General features: G+C 39.3%; 3 protein-coding genes across 3 annotated transcripts; 1 reads left to right on the forward strand and 2 right to left on the reverse strand.

The window, feature by feature from the left end:
• Positions 1-1169: 1169 nt before the first annotated feature.
• Positions 1170-5616, reverse strand: olfcu1 (olfactory receptor C family, u1). The gene is made up of 11 exons (XM_084716527.1): positions 5179-5616; positions 4878-5030; positions 4595-4795; positions 4212-4457; positions 3843-4076; positions 3591-3721; positions 2823-2919; positions 2505-2628; positions 1925-2394; positions 1745-1825; positions 1170-1526 (listed from the first exon to the last, which is right to left on the reverse strand). Exons 1-11 carry the CDS (start codon positions 5599-5601, stop codon positions 1170-1172), a joined length of 2517 nt encoding a protein of 838 aa, XP_084572653.1. The 5' UTR covers positions 5602-5616.
• A 2132-nt stretch (positions 5617-7748) lies between these two features.
• LOC146328857 (extracellular calcium-sensing receptor-like) lies at positions 7749-12696 on the forward strand. The gene is made up of 9 exons (XM_084716526.1): positions 7749-7858; positions 7986-8280; positions 8437-8523; positions 8769-9038; positions 9170-9376; positions 9466-9741; positions 10081-10308; positions 10411-10534; positions 11783-12696. Exons 1-9 carry the CDS (start codon positions 7749-7751, stop codon positions 12694-12696), a joined length of 2511 nt encoding a protein of 836 aa, XP_084572652.1.
• Positions 12697-14905: 2209 nt separating this feature from the next.
• Positions 14906-20409, reverse strand: LOC146328858 (extracellular calcium-sensing receptor-like). Its single transcript, XM_084716528.1, has 8 exons — positions 20099-20409; positions 19138-19432; positions 18751-19040; positions 18176-18471; positions 17507-17712; positions 16441-16662; positions 15875-15998; positions 14906-15804 (listed from the first exon to the last, which is right to left on the reverse strand). The coding sequence occupies exons 1-8, from the start codon at positions 20407-20409 to the stop codon at positions 14906-14908; spliced, it is 2643 nt and encodes an 880-aa protein (XP_084572654.1).
• Between the last annotated feature and the right edge of the window lie 231 nt (positions 20410-20640).

A 20640-nucleotide genomic window follows, 5' to 3' on the forward strand; every position in this document is an offset into this window, starting at 1 on the left:
TTCCCCTTTTGTATTTGTCCCCTGCCGCCATTGGTAAGCCAGCCTGACCTCCTACCTTTAGTTAGTGTACCTGCCTTCACCCATAACCCCTGGTGACCCAGACATTTTAATCATTATTGTTAATTGTTTTTTTTTCCTTTTTGTTATTAAATAAATTATTGTTTTATTGGAATACGTCTCCTGCCCTGGTGATATTGAACCTGTGTGCCTTAACAATTGTTGGATGAATTATTATATAATATATATACCAGTACATATAATTTCCCAGGGGAGAAAAATACCCTTCTATCCTCCCATGCCCCTCACGCCACACAAGCAGTGGAGCTGCAAAAAATACCCTTCAGGGGCACTATGGCACTTAAAACAATAAAAGATTTGTTTCCTCTTCAACCTTGTGCAATTTTCCATCTGGAATAGAACTATTAAGTGCTGTGAAAACATATTGTTAATCAAAGAAACAGGAATAACAGAATTCTGACTGGGGAAAAAAGGAAAAGTTTATTCAAAGTGTGTGTCCGTCTCTCAAGCACATGAAAAGGTATGATGACCTATTAAAACTCCCACTGATTTCAGTTATTCTTTGCTGAGTCAAAGACAACATACTCAGCATGCTGAGACTGATGGTGTTTAAAGAAAAAATCAGAGATTCATAAGTGTTTTGGTGAATGCCACGCTTCCACTTTTTATTGAAGGAGTAACTGTGTCCTTTTGAAAGTCTCATAGATGTGACACTGTTTTAAATCACTAAGCTTCCAGAATTGAAGTGCTGTACCAGTAATGGTCCCAGCCAAAATTACAAACAATACAATTACATGCTCAACAGGTGAATGAGGAAGGTGGAATACACACATTTTATTATTTCAGTCATTAGAAAAAAAATATATATCACCAAATAAAGAGCTGTTGTGTAGGATGCAGGGGAATGAAAAGTATCCACACATTCCAGTCATATTGATTTACAGTAAGGAGAGAAACTTTCAGTCGGGTCAGTACTTGACACATATAATTAAAATAAAAATATGGAAGCATGGTTTTTGCAGCATTATATTTTGTTTCACATTCAAACTTTGCTGACAATAAAAATTTACTTCCACAGTTTCAAATAAAAAAAATTCTTCTCTTTGCTTGATAGTCACTTAAAATTACCACCTACGACATAAATGCTGAGTTCATCTGAGATATTTTCCAGTCATGCCTTTCTTAATGTTTCTTTCAGGCCGCAGTAAAATTATGTAACATTTGGGCACAAAAATACATAGTAGCAGTCCAAAGCTGGAGGCTAAAATAGCAAATACTTCTACAGCAACAGTGAACTTCCCAGGAGAGCTGACATACGCTGGAATGAAAGAGATCCACACGGCCCAGAAGATCAGCATGCTGAAGGTGATAAGCTTGGCTTCATTGAACGTATCAGGTAGCTTGCGTCCAAGATACGCGAGAAGGAGGCAGAGGAAGGCAAGTAGGCCAATGTAGCCCAGGACCAGATAAAATCCAGGAGGCCATGGCTCCTTACACTCCACCACAATCTAATTATGTCCAACAACACATTAATACAGATCAATCAAAACATATAATACAATTTGCATTAGCGTGTCAAGTAACTAATTTATGTAATTATGTTTGGTTTCTGTCTGATCTCAAGGATATACATAGAAACAAAAAAAAAAAAAAAACATGGTTGTAGGATTTGTGACATTGGCAGCTCTTAAAGCTAATATCAAAAAAGACACTGTGGATATCTTACTTTTCCAGTTGAGGCTTGGTAGGTTGGGTTCCTGAATGGGAAGGGAGGTGCACCCAACAGCCAACCAGCACAGAGACAAACCTGACAGCAAAGATAGAAACATAAGCTGTTCTTAAAAGAAACATGAAATTTGGTCACAAGTTGAGGTGAAAATTAGTTGTGGTGCTGTACCCGTCCCACCTGAGGAGCTGTGGTACAAAGAATCAGAGCCCTCTGCTGAGATGGACCAAACAGCAGGGCCCTGGAACCAGGTACATTAGACCGGAAGGCCAAAAGAACCACAATGGTCTTAACAAGGAGGCAGGACAGACAGAGGACAAAGCTGATCCCGAATGCTGCCTGACATAGCCTACATGTCCACACAGATGGCTGGCCAATGAACACCAGGGAACACAAGAAGCAGAGCTTGAGTGACAGGAGAAGCAAGAAACTAATCTCTGAGTTGTTAGCCTTGACAATCGGTGTGGAACGGAAATGGTGAAAGACAGTAGTGATGATGGTTGTCAGGATAACACCCAGCAGTGTAAGTGTGACCAAGATGATGCCCATGGTGTCGTAGAAAGACAAGAATTCTTCAACCCCGGCCACACATTTCACCTTGTCTTTGTCTGACCAGTAGTACTCAGGACATTTTGTGCACTCGGTGGAACCTTTGGGGACAATCAAATCAATCTGCAATCAAATTCAAACTCTATAGAACAGTTTGCATCCACACAGCATGACTATTCAGTTATGAATTAACAAGACATATATGGACTACCAGTCTGGTTGCTTATTTCCCCATCTGCGCAGGGCAAACAGTCAAAGCAGCAATGGGGCTCTCCTGGACGCCTGGCCTGCCTGCTGCCAGGGGAGCATGGAGCACTACACTGAGATACAGGCACCTGAACAAATAAAGACGAAAAAATACACAACAAGCATTTTCCGTGCAGCTGATTACATGCTTGGTGAAACAAGCATACAAGGTTTTTACTCAGGAAAAATAAATGATCATATTGCCTAGTTCAAATTTAGCATACTGTAAAGAAACCTTTTTTAAAGATACATATGGAATAGATTTACAGGACTTATGACCCACCTGTGATTGTCCTTTTGTCCAGACAATGGTTTTCTGCTCCATCTGCAGTTGTTGTCTCAAGGGAGCGGAGCCATCATAGCTTCCAACTCTGACAAATCTAAACATAACATAATCCTTTTGCAATCAGGCCAAACAACATGTGTAACAATTTAGCTGCATAACTTGTCCAAATGCCTGGGGTAATGACTGGGGTACCTGCAGGCCCCAGAGGTATACTTTTTGTCATATCTTTATATCTTACAGGTGCTTAATTCTTTTTTTCATGACCTTGACAATTAATTTGTTCCAAATGACTTCATATCGTTTTCTGTTTCTGTTTTAATTAGTGCCAGTCACAGTCAAAACATCCAACTCCCCTTGTACTATTTTAATAGATGGATCTATTTATTGATTGAGTTCATGTTTGCCAGAATCACACAGTATGAGGGGGTAGTGGTACTCTTTAAGTCATTTTAGAGGAGGCAGTAGACACAGTTTTCCTCATGTGGTCTGCAACTTTCTTAAAATGATCTTAAACTTTTTTCTTTATTTTTCTTCAGATGACATGAATCAAACATTTTTGTTTTAAGAAGTAATAAATTAACATTTTGCTATGATGGTTGTTTCTGACAGTAGGTCATTCTTGGAGTATTTAGAGACCCCAGTTGTTAGTCCTTGTATGTTAAATATGCTGATACGGTAAGGATGAAAGAGCCACAACAATCATATATAATCCTTCTTAACCATGTTTTATTAAATAGACGGCTGTATTCATCTCAGATATTCTACCTAATTTCACCCTTGCTGTCCTTCTGCCAGTTAATGATGTCATAGAGAGGGACTGGCTCTCCGTTAGAGTCAAAATATACCTTCTCCTCAAATTGGTTGGTAAAATTCACCTGGCTTAGATGATGCAGCAACTATATTGAAGGAAGAAGACAAAAAAGTACAGAGAAGAGGAAAACAGGTCATGAAGCATAACATCAATTCACAAGAATTCATATTCAAATATCAAATACATTTTGTGTTTACTCAACTTACCTGCCTAGAAGTAAATGACTTATGTTTCTCACACTTCCCCTTGTTATATCCTGCAGATTCACAGTTCAATACAGTGTGCAGAGCATGGGCGATGGCATATACAGCTTTATACACATTATATGATATTCTGACCTGAGATACATCAGTGTAACTGCTGTCAGTGTACCTCAGATCCTCTGAACCAGTGCATACAGGATTTTCACCAGCATCTTTATAGTTTGCAGCAACTGACTCCTTTGGTGTGCTTGTTTTTCCTACAGTAGGCCTAACCAAGGACTCAGAATCTTTCTGAGAGTCTAATTCGTAACCAAAAGCACCCATTTCCATAAATTTATTAATAGAATCAGTTATATTTTGGGGGTATCTGACCTCTCTAAACTCAAGCATACACCCAAACAGTTCTTCCCAGAACATGTTGACAAATTCCATGCCAGGTTTGGGAGACGGGCGGACATTCAGCAGGAACTCTTTCAAGCCGGGTATCCTAACTCCCGGGAAAGAGAAGCCCAGTGTGCCTTCTAGGAGGGGGTGGAACTGGGGTGACTTTAGCAGAGTAGCAGTCACCCAGGCTTCACTAGCTACCCACTGGATCCCAGTCACATTTCTCTCAGTCAACTGGAAAATAGGGCATTCAGAAAAAAATATTCTTTTGACATTTCAAATTCTCATTTACTAATTTTGATTAATTTAAACTGCAATTTGTAATATGTAATGCCTGGTCACATACACAAACTGAAATGTAGGTTGTTTACCTCTAATAGTAGTTCCAGCAGCTGTCCCTCTGTGGCAAAGACAACCACTACCTGTGCAGTTGAACTCTGCAGTATGTCTGCCATTTCCTGTATCTCAGCCACTGTGGGTGATTTGGGGATAGTCAGATGAAATGCAAGACACCCACCTTGTTGTCTAAACTGACTAGAGAATGCTTGAATGCCATAGTGACTGTAGTCATCCTGAAATAGAGAAGGGTCTTGAAATCATGTTGGTGTGTTTAACTAACCATACTAGTGTGCAAAAGAAAAGTCTGTATCTCACCGTGGTCCCTACTGTGCCCACCCAGAGCCAGCCTAAGAATGTGACCAGCTGGACAAGACCTCTAACTTGAAAGAGATCACTTGGCACAGTTCGCAAGAATGACGGGTACATTTGCTTGTCAGTAAGACAGGTGCAAGTGGCAAAATAACTTACCTGTGGGGAGATAAAGTTTACATTATCTTTATTGAGAAACAACACATAGCAAAAAGAAAACATTACCAAATATACTTTTGAAATATTAAACAAATGAATGAAGGAAGGCCAGCTTATCTAAAAAAGTATACTGGCATTCCTTTCTTACCAGTGGGAGGCTGAAAGGGCCAAGAGTGTGAGCTACAGCTCTTGTTGGGGAAGAGGATGCAAGACCGATCACAGCAGGCACAGGAGAATCAGACAGACATGAGGGGAAAGTTTCAGATTGTGTACTCCAATCCAGTCTTTCCTCTGTGACATTGTCCTTCATGTAATTTCCTGTAGTTTTTCCTACTGTCTTTTCTTCCTCTACCCCAGTATCTCTGTCCTTCAGCATGTCTGATCCTTTTTCACTTTCCTGAGGTTTCACCTCACTCATCACAGCACTGGAGTGACTGACTAAAGAGAGAAGGGCTTGCAGGCTGGTGTGGACATGGTCACAGCTGTCCATGATCCGGTAGCCTAGTTTAACACCTGGTAACAGGCTTGAATTACGGTTGATTTCCTCCACTGCAAACACCATGGTCATCATCCAGCGGAAGGCTCTGTGGTCAAAGCTGCAGAACATTAAATAAAGTTGTATGCAGTCTATGCAATTCATTATGAGACAGAAAACACAGTATCACAGTAGCACAATATAACTAATAACATGTGAGATGTTTAGGAGTAACAGCACAGCAAGAGGATTTCAGTCTCTTATTTTTGTAAAAATGTGAGCTTTTTTTTTTTTTTTTACATTGGATGATATTTTATACCAAGTATCCTCACCCACTGCAAGATGTGAGCTCAGGCTTGTTGCGGTAGCTGTGTTGTGGCTTAGGGGCCACGTAATGCAGAGGAAAAAGTCCTCCAATCACAACATCCCCTTTTGAATGCAGGGCTAGAGGTTCACTGTCTGTCAGTTTCAAACACTGAGGTAATCTAGAAGCAATACCATTCACTTTCTCTATCCCCAAACCTGTCAATCTCTCTGTTACAGTCTCTTCTTCTTTCACCACATCTCTGTCTGAATGTTGTTCTGTCCTTTCCTTTGAACTTTTCAGAACATCAGGGAACACTGGAAAAATAATGCTAAACAATGCCCAAAGAAGCAGCCAGGATGAGGCCCCAACAAGGGTTGAATGCTGTGTCCATACTGACCCCATAAAGACTGTTTATTGGAGTCAGTGGTTCTCCAACAGAGTCTGAAAGACTAATGAACAAGACTATATAAAAAGTCCAATGCATGCTTCCTTTCATAGGTCATATGAGTCAATGCTGGATCAACCAATCACAATGAAAAGGCAATGGCACACGAGAGAAGGCAAGATATGTCTCATTTGAACTATCAGTCTTGCTCTGTATTTTCAGAAAATAAAGTCACTCTCTTTTAACTCCTGTTCTTTTAAAACAATGATCAGTGGTGGTAGAAATACTCAGATATTTTATTTAAGTAGACATAGCTATCCCATTGCATAGAAAAGTTTGGTGTTGAAAATTTTAGAACAGTAAAAGTAAAAAAGCATATTCATGTAATGAAAGTACAAGTAAAAGCACTCTTTTTTATACATCTTAATTAATGATGCATTAATGTGTCATAGAGCGATAAAGTAGCACAAAATGGAAATACTCAAGTAAAGTACAAGTGTGTCAAATTTGAACTGAGGTACAGTAATTAGCTTGCAAAATTTTACTTTCTACCACTAAAAGATTTTGTCCTAGACTCATAATAAACACATGCAATGAATGAATGAGTAGGGATTGATTTTTTTTTTTTACACTTTGTGCAGTTAGATGTAGGCATACTACAGTAAAACGCAAAGCAACAACTGGAGCATTTCAGGTTGCCATGAAGAATGTAAATTACAGGATGAAAAAAAAATGCTGTATGGTACAATTTGTTTTCATCACAGTCATTTGCCAAAACAATGAGGAATTAATTGCTTGGAATTTTAATAACTCAATTTAATTTATCATTTTAATTGCATTTTGAGACTCAGAAATACACTGTTTCTCAGACCAAAGAATAACAGTAAATAATAGTAAAGAGTAAATATCATAATAATATAATTAGGAAATAAAAAAAATTGGTATTTTTGTCCTAGTTTATCCTAGTTTCAATTGTGTAAAACTAGAGACTAAATTGTCTAAATAATAAAACACCTTGGCATAGTGCTACCACCTACTGGACATCATGTGGTAAAGCAGCTGTGAATGTTATCAAGTTGCATGCATGTTTCCCACTGATTCACAGCTGTGTATAGTTTATTTAGTTCTTTGTTTTTTAGTCTGCAAAGTTTACTGTATACCTACAGTTTGCCCTCCGTAGTAGAATTTTTAAAATAAATGATATTATTCAGTCACTGACCTGTATATTTTAGCATGTAGGAAGTGGACTTTCACTCAAGTCAGTTCATCAAGTTTATTAGGTCCTGCCTCTACATCACATGCAAAAACAGGTCGTGTAAACAGTTTAAGAAACAATGACGTAAATTGATGAGGGGGATGACACAGTCCTGTATATAAAATTAAGCAACTGTACAAAAGGATTAGAAAACAGGTGAAAGGAGGAAGGCAACTATGGTGGCCTTTGACAAACACCTGTGTCTCTTGATTTTGCTCTCCTCCTCTTTCTTACTGCCTGTACTCTCCAATCTTTCCCCATATTGTAAATTAAGGCGGAAATTTTATCTCAATGGGATGCACAAGGATGGCGATGTGGTTCTGGGTGGGCTATTTGAGGTCCACTACTCATCTGTCTTCCCTGAGCTTTCCTTCACCTCAGAGCCAAATCAGCCAAGGTGCCAAGGGTGAGTTGTCAAAGGGTAAGGGTAGGAAAAGTGTGCACATTCTTTTTCTATTCTTCCCAGAGTATGTATGGTGGAAAGGGAGTTCTCACAGGTGACTCCTTACTAATTGTAACATTTTGTGTGTTAGCTTTGATATTCTAGGGTTCAGGCATGCTCACACCATGGCCTTTGCTATCGATGAGATCAACAGAAACTCCAACCTGCTACCTAATGTGACTCTGGGATACAGTCTTTATGATAACTGTGCCACACTTGGAATTGCATTTCGTGCTTCATTGTCACTGGCCAGCGGGCAAGAGGCACAGTTTCTTTTGGATGATACTTGTGTGGGGTCCCCTCCAGTACTGGGGATTGTGGGTGACTCATATTCAACATTTACAATTGCCATGTCAAGCGTCATAGGTTTATACAAAGTGCCCATTGTAAGTTTCTTATAGTTCTTTTTCCACTTGTCATCACAGAATGATTTTGATATGCTCTATTTTAGTGAAACAGCATATATATTTGTTCAGAGTTTCTAGAATGGGTCTGCAAACCTGCGTGAAGTGAATACCCCTTTGTATACATGTCTCTCACAGGTGAGTTATTTTGCCACATGTCCCTGTCTGAGTGATCGGCAACGCTTTCCATCCTTCTTTAGAACAATCCCAAGTGATACTTTCCAGGTAAACTAAAGCAGAAAGATATTCAACATTCAAATATATTATTCCACAATACATACTCTATGCTATATATTCTCCTCTGAAATAAGCTGATTTGCTTCAAAATACGGAATATGTGCTTTACATGTCATTAGCGAGGCTATAAAGGTTTGATGATGCACATGGCAGAGAATAAAATACATGATACATTTTCTATGCAAGAATATTTTATCATGTACACTCATTTTTTTCATTCTTTATTCAATCAGGTCCGTGCTATGATTGAGATTCTAAAACACTTCAGCTGGACCTGGGTAGGCCTTCTGGTCAGTGATGATGACTATGGACTCTATGCTGCCCGATCCTTCCAATCTGACCTGGCTCAGTCTGGTGAAGGTTGTCTGGCCTACTTAGAGGTTTTGCCTTGGGGCAATGACCCAAGTGAATTAAGGAGGATTGTGAATTTGATAAAAATATCCACAGCTCGTGTGGTAATAGTGTTTGCACATGAGAGTCACATGATTCACCTTATGAAGGAGGTAAGAATAAAGAAATGATATTGATTTTGAAATCTAAAACTTAAGTGTGACTAAGGAGTCACATTTTTTACTTGACAAATGTGTTATACAACATTCAACTGGGTGACATTGATGTATAATACAATGCACAGGTGGTGAGGCAGAATGTAACAGGCCGGCAGTGGATGGCCAGTGAAGCTTGGACAGCAGCTGCTGTACTCCAGACTCCCCAACTCATGCCGTACCTGGCTGGCACACTGGGCATCGCCATCCGTCGAGGAGAAATACCAGGGCTCAAGGAGTTCCTCTTACAAATACATCCTGACCCACACTACAACAACAGCTACGGAAATAGCATAGTGATGGCCTTTTTCTTTACCTCACTCGCTGATCAGCATTAAAATGTCACATTGTTTTTGTTATTTTAATCTTGAATTCATTTCCTCAGGTAAGGCAGTTTTGGGAATACACATTTCAGTGCAGATTTGCACCACCTCCGGCAGGTTGGATAGAAGCAGGGGGAGCACTATGCACTGGACAGGAAAATCTAGATGTTGTGGAGACTGAGTTGTTTGATGTTTCAGAACTCAGGCCAGAGTATAATGTGTACAAAGCTGTGTATGCTCTGGCGTATGCCCTTGATGATATGCTGCAGTGTGAGCCAGGGAGAGGACCTTTCAGTGGACACAGCTGTGGCAGTTTGAAAGGACTGGAACCATGGCAGGTGTGATATCAGTTTACACTCCATGTGTTTTTCAATTTTAAGCTGTGTACTACATCATGAGGTGCCACCTAAATGGTGTTTTCCATTGCAGAAAATTAGCACCCAATAAATTGTACAAATAGTAATGTATTATGTATAACATGAGCACACCTGCTAAAAACATGGATATAGAAGCAAACAACTGTTTTGATCAAAATCATGTTTAACACTTACATTTTTCATGTACCTAATCTAATTCATCTAATTGGTTTTAAGAAAGGACTGCACACAAATAACTGCGCTTTCCTTCTAGTATGTGGTATTGTTTGTGTTTCTGTGTCTTCTCTCATCCTTTTGTAGCTTCTACATTACTTGCAAAGGGTCAACTTCACCACATCATTTGGTGATCAAGTGTCATTTGATGAGAATGGTGATGCCTTACCAATATATGATATCATGAACTGGCTGTGGCTCCCTGATGGAAAATCTAAAGTTCAAAGTGTGGGTGATGTTAAGAGGTCAGCCTTCAAAGGAGAAGAACTCACAATTGATGAAGACAAAATCTTCTGGAACTTTGAATCAAAAAAGGTTCATTCTGATTTTACAGACACAAAATTTTGGCCCATGGATAACTCATAATAGCAGTGTAAGGTAGTGTAGAATAACAGATATTTAATTTTCTCCCTATAGCCACCCCGGTCAGTGTGCAGTGAGAGCTGTCCTCCAGGTACCCGCATGGCCAGAAAGAAAGGGGAACCTGTGTGCTGTTTTGACTGTATCCCTTGTTCTGAGGGAAAGATCAGCAATGAGACTGGTTGGTATTCAGTTTTGAACATTAAGCCTCATTCACAAACAGTGTGTATCACTACATTTGTGTTTAAAGCTGTGAACAAATATGGTATGTACAAATCTGGGATTCACTGATATCTTCTTACCTATGATCGTACCCTGTGAATACTTTTGGAATGCCAGACTATGCATATGCGCAATTAATGACAGACTGGCTGTCTCAGAAAATGTTGAAACACACCTTTAAGCTTAATGCAGAACATATCAAAAGAAAAAAAAGAGATTTAATATTAATAAATTATGGTTGATTTAGCTTGTTTTATTTTCCTTCTGCTGTTTTTATGTTTAGCACTTTGTGTTGCAATTTAAGAATGTACTGTGCTAGATCATTATTATTATTATTATTATTGTTGTTGTTGTTGTTGTTGTTGTTGTTGTTGTTATTGAGTGAATGTCCTTGCTGGATGTCATTACTTTTACCTTAACTTTTTATCCCATTTAAGGATATTCTAATAATTCCGGTGAATCTCCTGTCTTGGGCTGACAGATCAGGTTCCCTTTCTTCTCCACCTGTTTCCTCATTTTTCTTCTGTTTTTTTTTTAATTCTTTTTAATGCATCAGATTTAATTTCAAGCCATTTCATTGTCAACTGAGACACAGTACGTTTCTCCAGGGACACAACATGCACCGCTTCGGTTATTGCAGCCCAAGGAATTATTATGAGTTGCAAAATAATTTTTTCTGCGCTCCTCCTCTGACACAGGCAGTACAGCTGTGTGTCTGATTTACATACTGAATGGGGTGAAGCAGCACTCAGTGCTGGTAGAAAGTCAATCAATCAGAGAAATAAAACATTATTTTATGATTGTTTTACAGTGGTTAAGCTCTAAACACAAATAAACACCCCCACATACCGCAGCTACGCCTGATTCTTTCTAAATGTGAAATTACGACTACATCGCTTTCTCCATGATAATTTTCTATTCAAATGTATTTCCGTATATAGAGAATTGGGGTCATGGCAGTATGCAGATTGCACAGAGCAAGAATGAGCCTGTCAATTTGGAATGATTCTGATTCACTAACATATGTACAGCGGTAAGAACAAACTTGGCCAGTGCACACGTTTTATGAGCTAGATGCTTAAGTCTGAGTCAGAACTTATTTTGTGTCCACAGTGAGAACATTCCTAGGTACATGTTAGTGAATGAGGCACACTGTTTTTGAGACACAAAATAGATGTATATCTCAACAACTCAATTCTTTTCTTAGACTCCATGGAGTGCACCAGTTGTCCAGAGGATTTCTGGTCCAATGCCCAACATGATGACTGCGTTCCTAAAAAAACAGAGTTCCTCTCTTACCATGAGCCTCTGGGTATCTGCTTGACAACTACCTCGTTGCTGGGAACATTTATCTGTGCTGTTATCCTGGGCATCTTCATCTATCATCACAGCACACCCATGGTACGCGCAAATAATTCAGAACTCAGTTTCCTGCTCTTAGCGTCGCTTAAATTATGTTTCCTGTGTTCGCTGCTGTTTATTGGTCGTCCCAGACTGTGGACATGCCAGCTGAGACATGCAGCATTTGGGATCAGTTTTGTGCTTTGTGTCTCATGCATTCTGGTGAAAACCATGGTGGTTCTGGCTGTGTTCAAGGCCTCCAAGCCAGGAGGTGGAGCCAGCCTCAAGTGGTTTGGTGCTATGCAGCAAAGAGGAACAGTTCTGGCTCTTACATCCATCCAGGCAGCAATTTGTACAACGTGGCTTGTGTCTTCCTCACCAGCTCCTCATAAAAACACCCAATACCACAATGACAAGATAGTTTATGAGTGTGTAGTTGGGTCCACAGTTGGCTTTGCAGTTTTGTTGGGCTACATTGGCTTACTGGCTATTCTTAGCTTCCTGCTAGCATTTCTGGCAAGAAATCTTCCAGACAACTTCAATGAGGCCAAACTCATCACTTTCAGTATGCTGATCTTCTGTGCTGTGTGGGTGGCCTTTGTCCCTGCTTATGTCAACTCACCAGGAAAATATGCAGATGCAGTGGAGGTCTTTGCCATCCTGGCCTCCAGTTTTGGCCTCTTGGTGGCACTGTTTGGACCCAAATGTTTCATTATCCTGCTGAGACCAGAGAGGAACACAAAGAAAGCAATTATGGGTAGAGGTACAACAAAGTCATAAAACATCACTTTGTTTAATGCAGCAAATCTGCTCATAAGTACATGATTACATACAGTCACACTGTATGTAAAACAAAGCAACTGAGGAGCCTGTTAACCCAGCAGAGAATAACCATACCAAATGTAATCAAATCTTAATAAACATTTATTTCTTGTCTTGTCATTGCAGTTGTAACGTAGTTTTCTCAGATATATACATATTTTTTGTTCATTCATACATCACTTATTCATTGCTTATCTGGGTCCATGTCATGTCGGCAGCAGGCTAAGCACAACTCCCAGGGTCATGGAGTTACATGTACATCTCCACAGAGTTAATGTGGACATTCTCCTAGGAGATATGCTGTATACTGTAATCTATTTTTTAACAATTACACATTTCATGATTGGTATATATTAGAAAATATTTTTCTTCCTATGTCTTACCAATCATAAGCCACAGGGAGAAAAGATGAAGGCTGGTGGATGAGGAAGTTTCCCAAAGAGTGGCTGAACATGCAGTACCAAAAGGGAACGGTACCACTGCCCTTTTTATAACTGCTAAAAGGCAGACATGCTGAAACTCTCACCAGCATTCACCTCCTTCTTATGTGACTGGACATCCTGAAGCTGGATTAAAGCTCACCTTGTGCTGTGAATGGTCTGTTTCAGTGATATCCATGGCTAATTTAACATACACATGTACATATGTCTGTGCAGTGAGAACTTATACATTCTGTTGCTTTTGTTTTTATTTTTCCTACCAGTCTGTCTTTTCATGTGCACACATTAAAATATTAATATGAATAGTGACTGAAATATGTGAGTTCATTTAGCTGAAAATGGAATTGCAAAAATATGCTGCTGTTTTATCTTCATTGCTTTCTGGTGTTTCAACATCATCTCTTAAATATCAATAATACTGTTGCCAGCTGTTGGTCAAGAAACACTCCACTCATTTTGACTCAGCTTGTTTGTTTGGAAATTCAACACAAATTGTAACACGGGTCATATTTTAAATCATTAACAGGATATTTGAGGATTTGAAGGTGTTAATGGGTGGTACAACAAAAATAAAAGGTGTATTTTGAACATGTTGAGACAGAATCCAGTAGAACATATGTTGGTTATGAATTCACTTTGTTTTATAGTTTCAGCACAGACAGAGAAATTATTTGTAAAATCGGACAATAATAATTATATCAAAAGTTGGCAAAGATGGCAAAAAAAGAAGAAAATATTTAATGTTAAACAACATTGTTAATGTAAATATTTAAATATGATTAATGATTAATTTATGATTAATGTTTTTCATGGCAAAATGTGGTCTTGGAGACACCTACTATAGCAGGAACTATCACAGAAGAGGTTTTGAGTATTTTGCCAGGTGTTTGTCTGTCTGTCTCTATGTCAACAGACATCAAATGGGCCTAGTTAAGATCAAAAGGAAGGCCAAGTTTGAAGATGGTGGTCCAATCTAGAACTACTGTATGCATGTAATACTGTAGTAATGACCTTTACTGTAAGATGCAGGGTCTCATTTTGCTGGCCTTCCATTATGATCGCATGCCATTACGTTACAAACATTGTAATAATTGGATATGCAACAGAATAGCTGTAGACTATAGTGTCAGTACTTAAGTCTATTCACCAAGATGTGATGAGCACCATTTTCTATGAATCCTAGTTGTTCTCAATTGTTACTATTGCATTAATAAAAGTAATAATGTAATTTTTATGCTACAAAGGAAAGAGAGGAACTTTACATGCTCATATTTTATACTTGCCACAGTTCATTTATTAACAAAATGTATTTTGATTAAATGGCAGGGCAAAACATTGATGCAACACATTTATGGTAATATAACCAGGTTTATTTTCATTACACTATATGTAATATGCTGTAGTTTTACTCCCTCATTTCATATGGAACTTGTATTCTCACCATTTAAAATATTTTTCGGTCATGCAAAAACTTCAAATAGCAGAGATTTTATCAAAATGTTGAGACAGAACGTGGTATCATGTGTTTGTTATGAATTTTGACTTAATTTAGTCTATGACTGAAAATGTTTTGCAAAATGACAGACAAAATGTTAAAAATATATGAAATGACAAGGAAATTAAAATATTAAATAGAAAAAAAAGCTTTTTAAAATTCAAATCTCAATGTAATTTTTTGGAGCACATTTTTTCAATTTATCTATTTACAAATCCATGATGCCTTTGCATTAATTTTTGTTCATTAAATGTTTCTTGGTGTTCTTCTCTGGCTGAAACATTATGATAAAACACTTTGGACCAAATATACACAGTATTAGTCCAAAACTGGAGGCCAGGATGGCAAATATCTCCACAGCCACTGTGAATTTCCCAGGAGAGCTGACATATGCTGGGATAAAGGTGATCCAGACTGCACAGAATATCAGCATGCTGAAGGTGATAAACTTGGCTTCATTAAAATTATCAGGTAGTTTCCGGGCGAGGACAGCTAACAGAAAGCAAAAGACAGCCAGTAGACCAATGTACCCGAGTACAGCCCAGAAACCAACAGCTGAGCCTAATGCACACTCCAGGATGATTCTCTCCTTGTATATGGTGAGGTTTTTCATTGGAAAAGGTGGACTAATAACCAACCAAAGAGTACATATTAAAACTTGAACAAATGTCAAAGACACTACAGTCATTCTTTGCTGTGGAGGACCAAACCATTTCATGACATTATTCCCAGGAAGTGTAGCTTTGAAGGCCATTAACACAACCATTGTTTTTCCAAGAACACAAGAGATGCAGAGGACAAAGGTGATCCCAAACGCTGTGTGGCGCAGCATGCAGGACCACTCAGAGGGTGCTCCAATGAAAGTTAATGAACATAAGAAACACAGAGTCAGAGAGAAGAGCAGCAGGAAGCTCAGCTCAGAGTTGTTGGCTCTGACAATCGGGGACGTCCTGTGATTAAAGAACACAGCCGCTGTTATAATGGCAAGACAGGCACCACCAACTGAGAATGCAGCCAGGATGATTCCCAGGACCTCGTCAAAGGAAAGAAACTCTACAGGTTTGGGGAAACAAGTGTCTCTCTCTGCATTAGGCCAAAACTCAATGGGACAAGGGAAACAATCATGGGAATCTGAAACAAATGAAAAAAAAGGCTTTAGTATTTTTGTATATTTGATGTAAATATATTTCAGAAATACTACCTGTAGCATTGCTTATCTCTCCCTCAGGACACGGTATACAGTCATAACAGCAGATGGGTTTTCCTTTCTGCAGCACTTTGCGAGTTCCTGGAGGACAACTGTCACTGCACACTGACACAGGCACCTGGCACATAGATAAAATCAGACCTTCACATATTCAGGTGTACTACACAGCTCTCCTTTTTTCAAGTCTTTCTGTCATCATAACCATTTCTCTCATTCATAGTGGCTGTGAAGAAATCCTTTCCTAAAGCCATCTAAGTCACTGATGGGGAACACTAAGTTCAGCAGTCTGAGCTAGATGAATGAAGTGATTATATGATTATTACTGTGATTATTACGAAAACATTCTGTACCTGGAGCCAGTCCCAAGGTTTGTATCTTGACTGAATTTTGTATGGAAGTTTTGGACAGAACTAGAACTGTGGATTTTGTCCCCCTATCCATTATCTTCGACCTGAACAATTACAGTGACCAAAAACTATTTCAATGCACACATATAACTTACTATAAGACATAAAATTCGAAATTTAAGTATGTTAAATTGTTGCCTTAGGGGTCCTTACCTGTGTGCCACCTTCCATCCAGGTGAGGTTCCTGTTGATATGGAACTCTTGGCCTGCTGGCAGTGATGCATCATAGTGCCCTACTGTCACCATCTCAATGCTGCCACTCTCACTCTTTTGCCAGTTAATCAGCTCGTATGTGGCCACAGGATCCCCATTGATGTCAAATGACACATCATAACCATTTTGGGAAAAATTAACTTTCTTCAGCTGAGTAAGAACCTGTGAGAATGAAATAAAGGCAGACTGAAAAGGAGAAAAAGGAAAAATAAAACATTTTAGTGAAAAAGGGCATTGCAGTGTTCCAACGCATTCATATCCCAACTCATGACATAGCCTACCAACGATCTGTCATTGCCCTTTGGCAGCACTGAAGCACAAGGCTACTGTATCAGATGCGGCCAGAAAACCTTTTTAACACATGATTAATACTTTTAAACAAGTCAGATGTTGCCCAAGTTTAGGCCCCAAAACTACTTAGTTAGATTTTGTATAAGATGGGGATGTAAAAATCATGTTACACTATGTACATCACATGACACATGGAAGTCACGTCACTAATGTGACAGCGGTCTGTCATGCCTTTAATTTATAGGACAACTGAAGATATGACAGGAAAGGGGGACAGAGCGTGGGGAATGACATGCGGCAAAGGGTCTTGTGTTACATTCAAACCCACAGCTGCTGCAGAGGACTCACAGTCACAGTACATGAGGCAAATGCTCTACCAACTGAGCTAGACCGCTATGTGCCTTCCAACTTTTAATAACATTTTGGTTTCACATGGGTCAACCTCCTGGGCGAGAGTCCTGTGTTTGTTTAATTATCCATCCACCCCACCTGGTCCATGTGCAGACTTCCTCCCTGTTTTTCCACTTCAGAAGACTAGGTTATACAGACACAAGCGGTTTTGCATTAATATCACTTGAAAAGCCTGGTGTGTTGCTTTTAACTGTGAACAGTGTCCATGTCTGTATGAGCCACTGAAGGGTTTAGACAAAGTGTTGGTATGTAACTAGTCGGGAATGAGATCAGGCTGGGTGTTCACTTATTCACTTTGACTGACCTGTTTCGTTTCTATCCTGGTGAATTTGTCACACTGAGTTCCAAAATTTGTGTCCTGACACACTGCATTATGAATGCCATGTGCTATTGCATAAACAGCCTTGTACACCATGTTAGTGATTCGGAGTTGAGATGTGTCTGTGTACGGGCTCTCGAGTGTCTGTATGTCTTCAGTTCCATCACACACACTCTTGTCTATGGTTGCACCTAAAAATACAAAGAGAAAGAAAGACATTTCTTAGTTTTGACACAATATTATATTTTTATTGTTTCTTCGGTGTACAACATGTATAAAAGATCTGAAATCACTGCCAGTAGAATTTCCTAATTAAACTGACTTACATACTTACATATATACTGTAACTTATACATGCTATGAAATACAATTTTTAATTGTTATTTAGCTTGGTGGCCTGGAGACTGCCTATATACTGTGTGCCTTTTTTTAGGACATCAGTGTTGTTGTTGTGAGCACAGCAGACAAAATCTTCTCAAGCAATTGTTCAATATCAGTAGATTTTCCTCTAAATAAAACTCTTGGGTTTGATCTTTAAGCAACTTCTGACTTTTTAATACAGGAAGCTCCACAAACACACAATCACAACAATACCACAACCATGCCCCCAACTGTAAATGTCAACTTTGTTAAAAATCAGCACAACTTTCTCACTTTTTCCCAGCCTGCAGTTGAATGCATCCTCCCAGAACTCAGTAAGTATTGGAGAGGCAGCCACTTTAGCGACCGAGAGATCTAACAAGAATTCTCTCAGACTTGGAATAACAGATTTCTGAATGCCAAATCCGATGGCTCCAGCACAGAAGCTGAACCTCAGCATGTCTCGGTCAGTTACCCAGGACTCACTGCCAATCCACTGGCGAGGTGGACTGGGTTCACGTGACAGCTCCTTGAGCAGAATCTTCATGTCTCCAGAGGCTACAAATGCCACAACAACCATAGCTGTTGACCTGGAGAAACATTAGGCTGTGATGCATTAAATATAAAATTATCCTTAAGTATAAGCAGAAAGACATTTTACACAAACAAACATGAGAAATATTGGTCTCACTGATTCGACTTTTATATCAGTAATAAAATATGACCGAAATAAACAAGATGAAAAAAGATTCATTTTCAATTTCTCACTAATAAAATGAAATAATTCTCCATATTTCTCCAACATATGTGTGACTGAATGTTTTTGTGATTTTGTGTGTAGAAAGTCAGTGTCAGCACAAATTACAAACCTGCGGATCACATCAGCTACTCTCTGGATCCTGCTATGTGGATGTGTCCGATAGAAAGATTCAGAGTATTCCACACAGATTCCCTCCTTCTGTGCTGCCTCCAAAAATGACGCCATGCCATTATTGCCATAGTCTGAATCTGAGCGGACGGCACCTATCCAAGTCCAGCCAAAGTGTTTTACCAGCTTGGCCAGTGCATCAGCTTGGAACTGGTCACTGGGAATTGTTCTGAAGAAACTCGGGTACTGCTGCTTATTGGACAGGCATGCACAAGTGGCAAAGTGACTCACCTGAAGGAAAATAACAAGGGAACTAGTAACTGGGACAGATGGAAAAACAGCACTGGCCTATGTGTGACACATTTTGCCAGAAATTTAAAGTAGTTACTTGAGGAATGTTAAAGGACCCGATGATGCGTGACATGCTGATGGATGGCGTGGAACCAGACTCACCGACGATAGCCATTACCACACCAGACTGCGAGCAGTTGTCACCAGTGTAAAACACAGGGTCCAGGCCATTTGAAAGCTGCAATGTCACATGCATTGCAATGGGCACTGAGGCACATGAATCATGGATCTGATAACCTAGCTTAATGCCTGGAAGCAGCTCTGTGTTGTTGTTGATCTCCTCGATAGCAAAGACCATTGCATGTGAAAAGCGTAGTTCACGGGAGTCAATCCTGCACACAGACACTCATGTAACTGGTTGCTTTTATGTATCGTCACTTTCCTGTGAAAATCATTCATCTCCACAGTTGGTGTTTTGAATTTTTTGATAACACTGAAGGGGGAGATGCTTCTTTATCAGCTGAGACAATCTCCTATTTCTTAAACCAAAAAGAAAAAAGATTACCAAGCCACTGGATCTTCTGAAAAATTAAGCATAGCTGTGTTTTTGGGTCCTGAAAACTTGACATTTTGGACATGAGTTGTGGGAAAGCAACAATATGATGAGGACAATTCATCATTTCAACAGAAAACAGGATATATGAGAACTGCATTTCATAGTTATGGACAATAAATGATAGCAGCATTGCATCTGTGAACCAAATATATATCAAAGTTATCCAACCACCAAAATTCAAACCAATTCAAATAGATATCAGTCCAAAATTCACAGGAATAGCAATGCAAATATTAACAATAGTCGACAAAATATGAATGAATATAGAGACTGCAATTTTTATGGCCTGATATTAATATTGCATCTAAAAAAAGGAAACTTTTCACGTTTTCAGTACAGCAAATGCTTTGCAGCACAATTCTAAGCACAGTATACAAATCAAAACATTTCTATCCCAGCACAGTGTAACATTTTCTTATCCAGCACTTTCCCTTTTACTAACCTCCCTGTGCACCTTAGCGGCTCAGGCATAGTGGTGTAGTTATGCTCAACTGTGTGCATGTAGTTGTGTATGGAGAAAACACCCCCGATAACGTAGTCACCATCCATTGAGAATGCAGGTAGACGAGCGGTACCCTGGAGCTTACATTTCACAGATAAGGCCTTAGTGCTGACTGCAGCACTAATCCTTTCCTCTGTATGCCCAGTCTTTTGTTTCAGACCAACCCCAGGATCATTCAAGGTAAGACCTGAGGTCAGCTCACACAAACCCAGAGGGAGGATCAGGCCAATAAAGAGAGTTGAGATCTCCATCCTTCAAGTCTCTGTGGGCACTGTATATTTGTTTGCATGGATTTATATAGACTTTCAGACAAAAGCTTCCCTCCTCCTGGTGTACGTCAGTGTACTATGCATCAGAGAGAGGATGCCCAATGGTCTTTGATGAATTCTTGTCCAAGTCCCTTTTTGCCTTATCAACTCACATTAACGTTAATCCTAATGAATACCTACCTTTAATGCATTATTTGTGGAGTCTAATCCCAT

Source organism: Lutjanus erythropterus, chromosome 4 (genome assembly GCF_056507025.1).
Source record: "Lutjanus erythropterus isolate fLutEry1 chromosome 4, fLutEry1.hap2, whole genome shotgun sequence".
Taxonomy (NCBI): Eukaryota; Metazoa; Chordata; class Actinopteri; order Lutjaniformes; family Lutjanidae; genus Lutjanus; species Lutjanus erythropterus.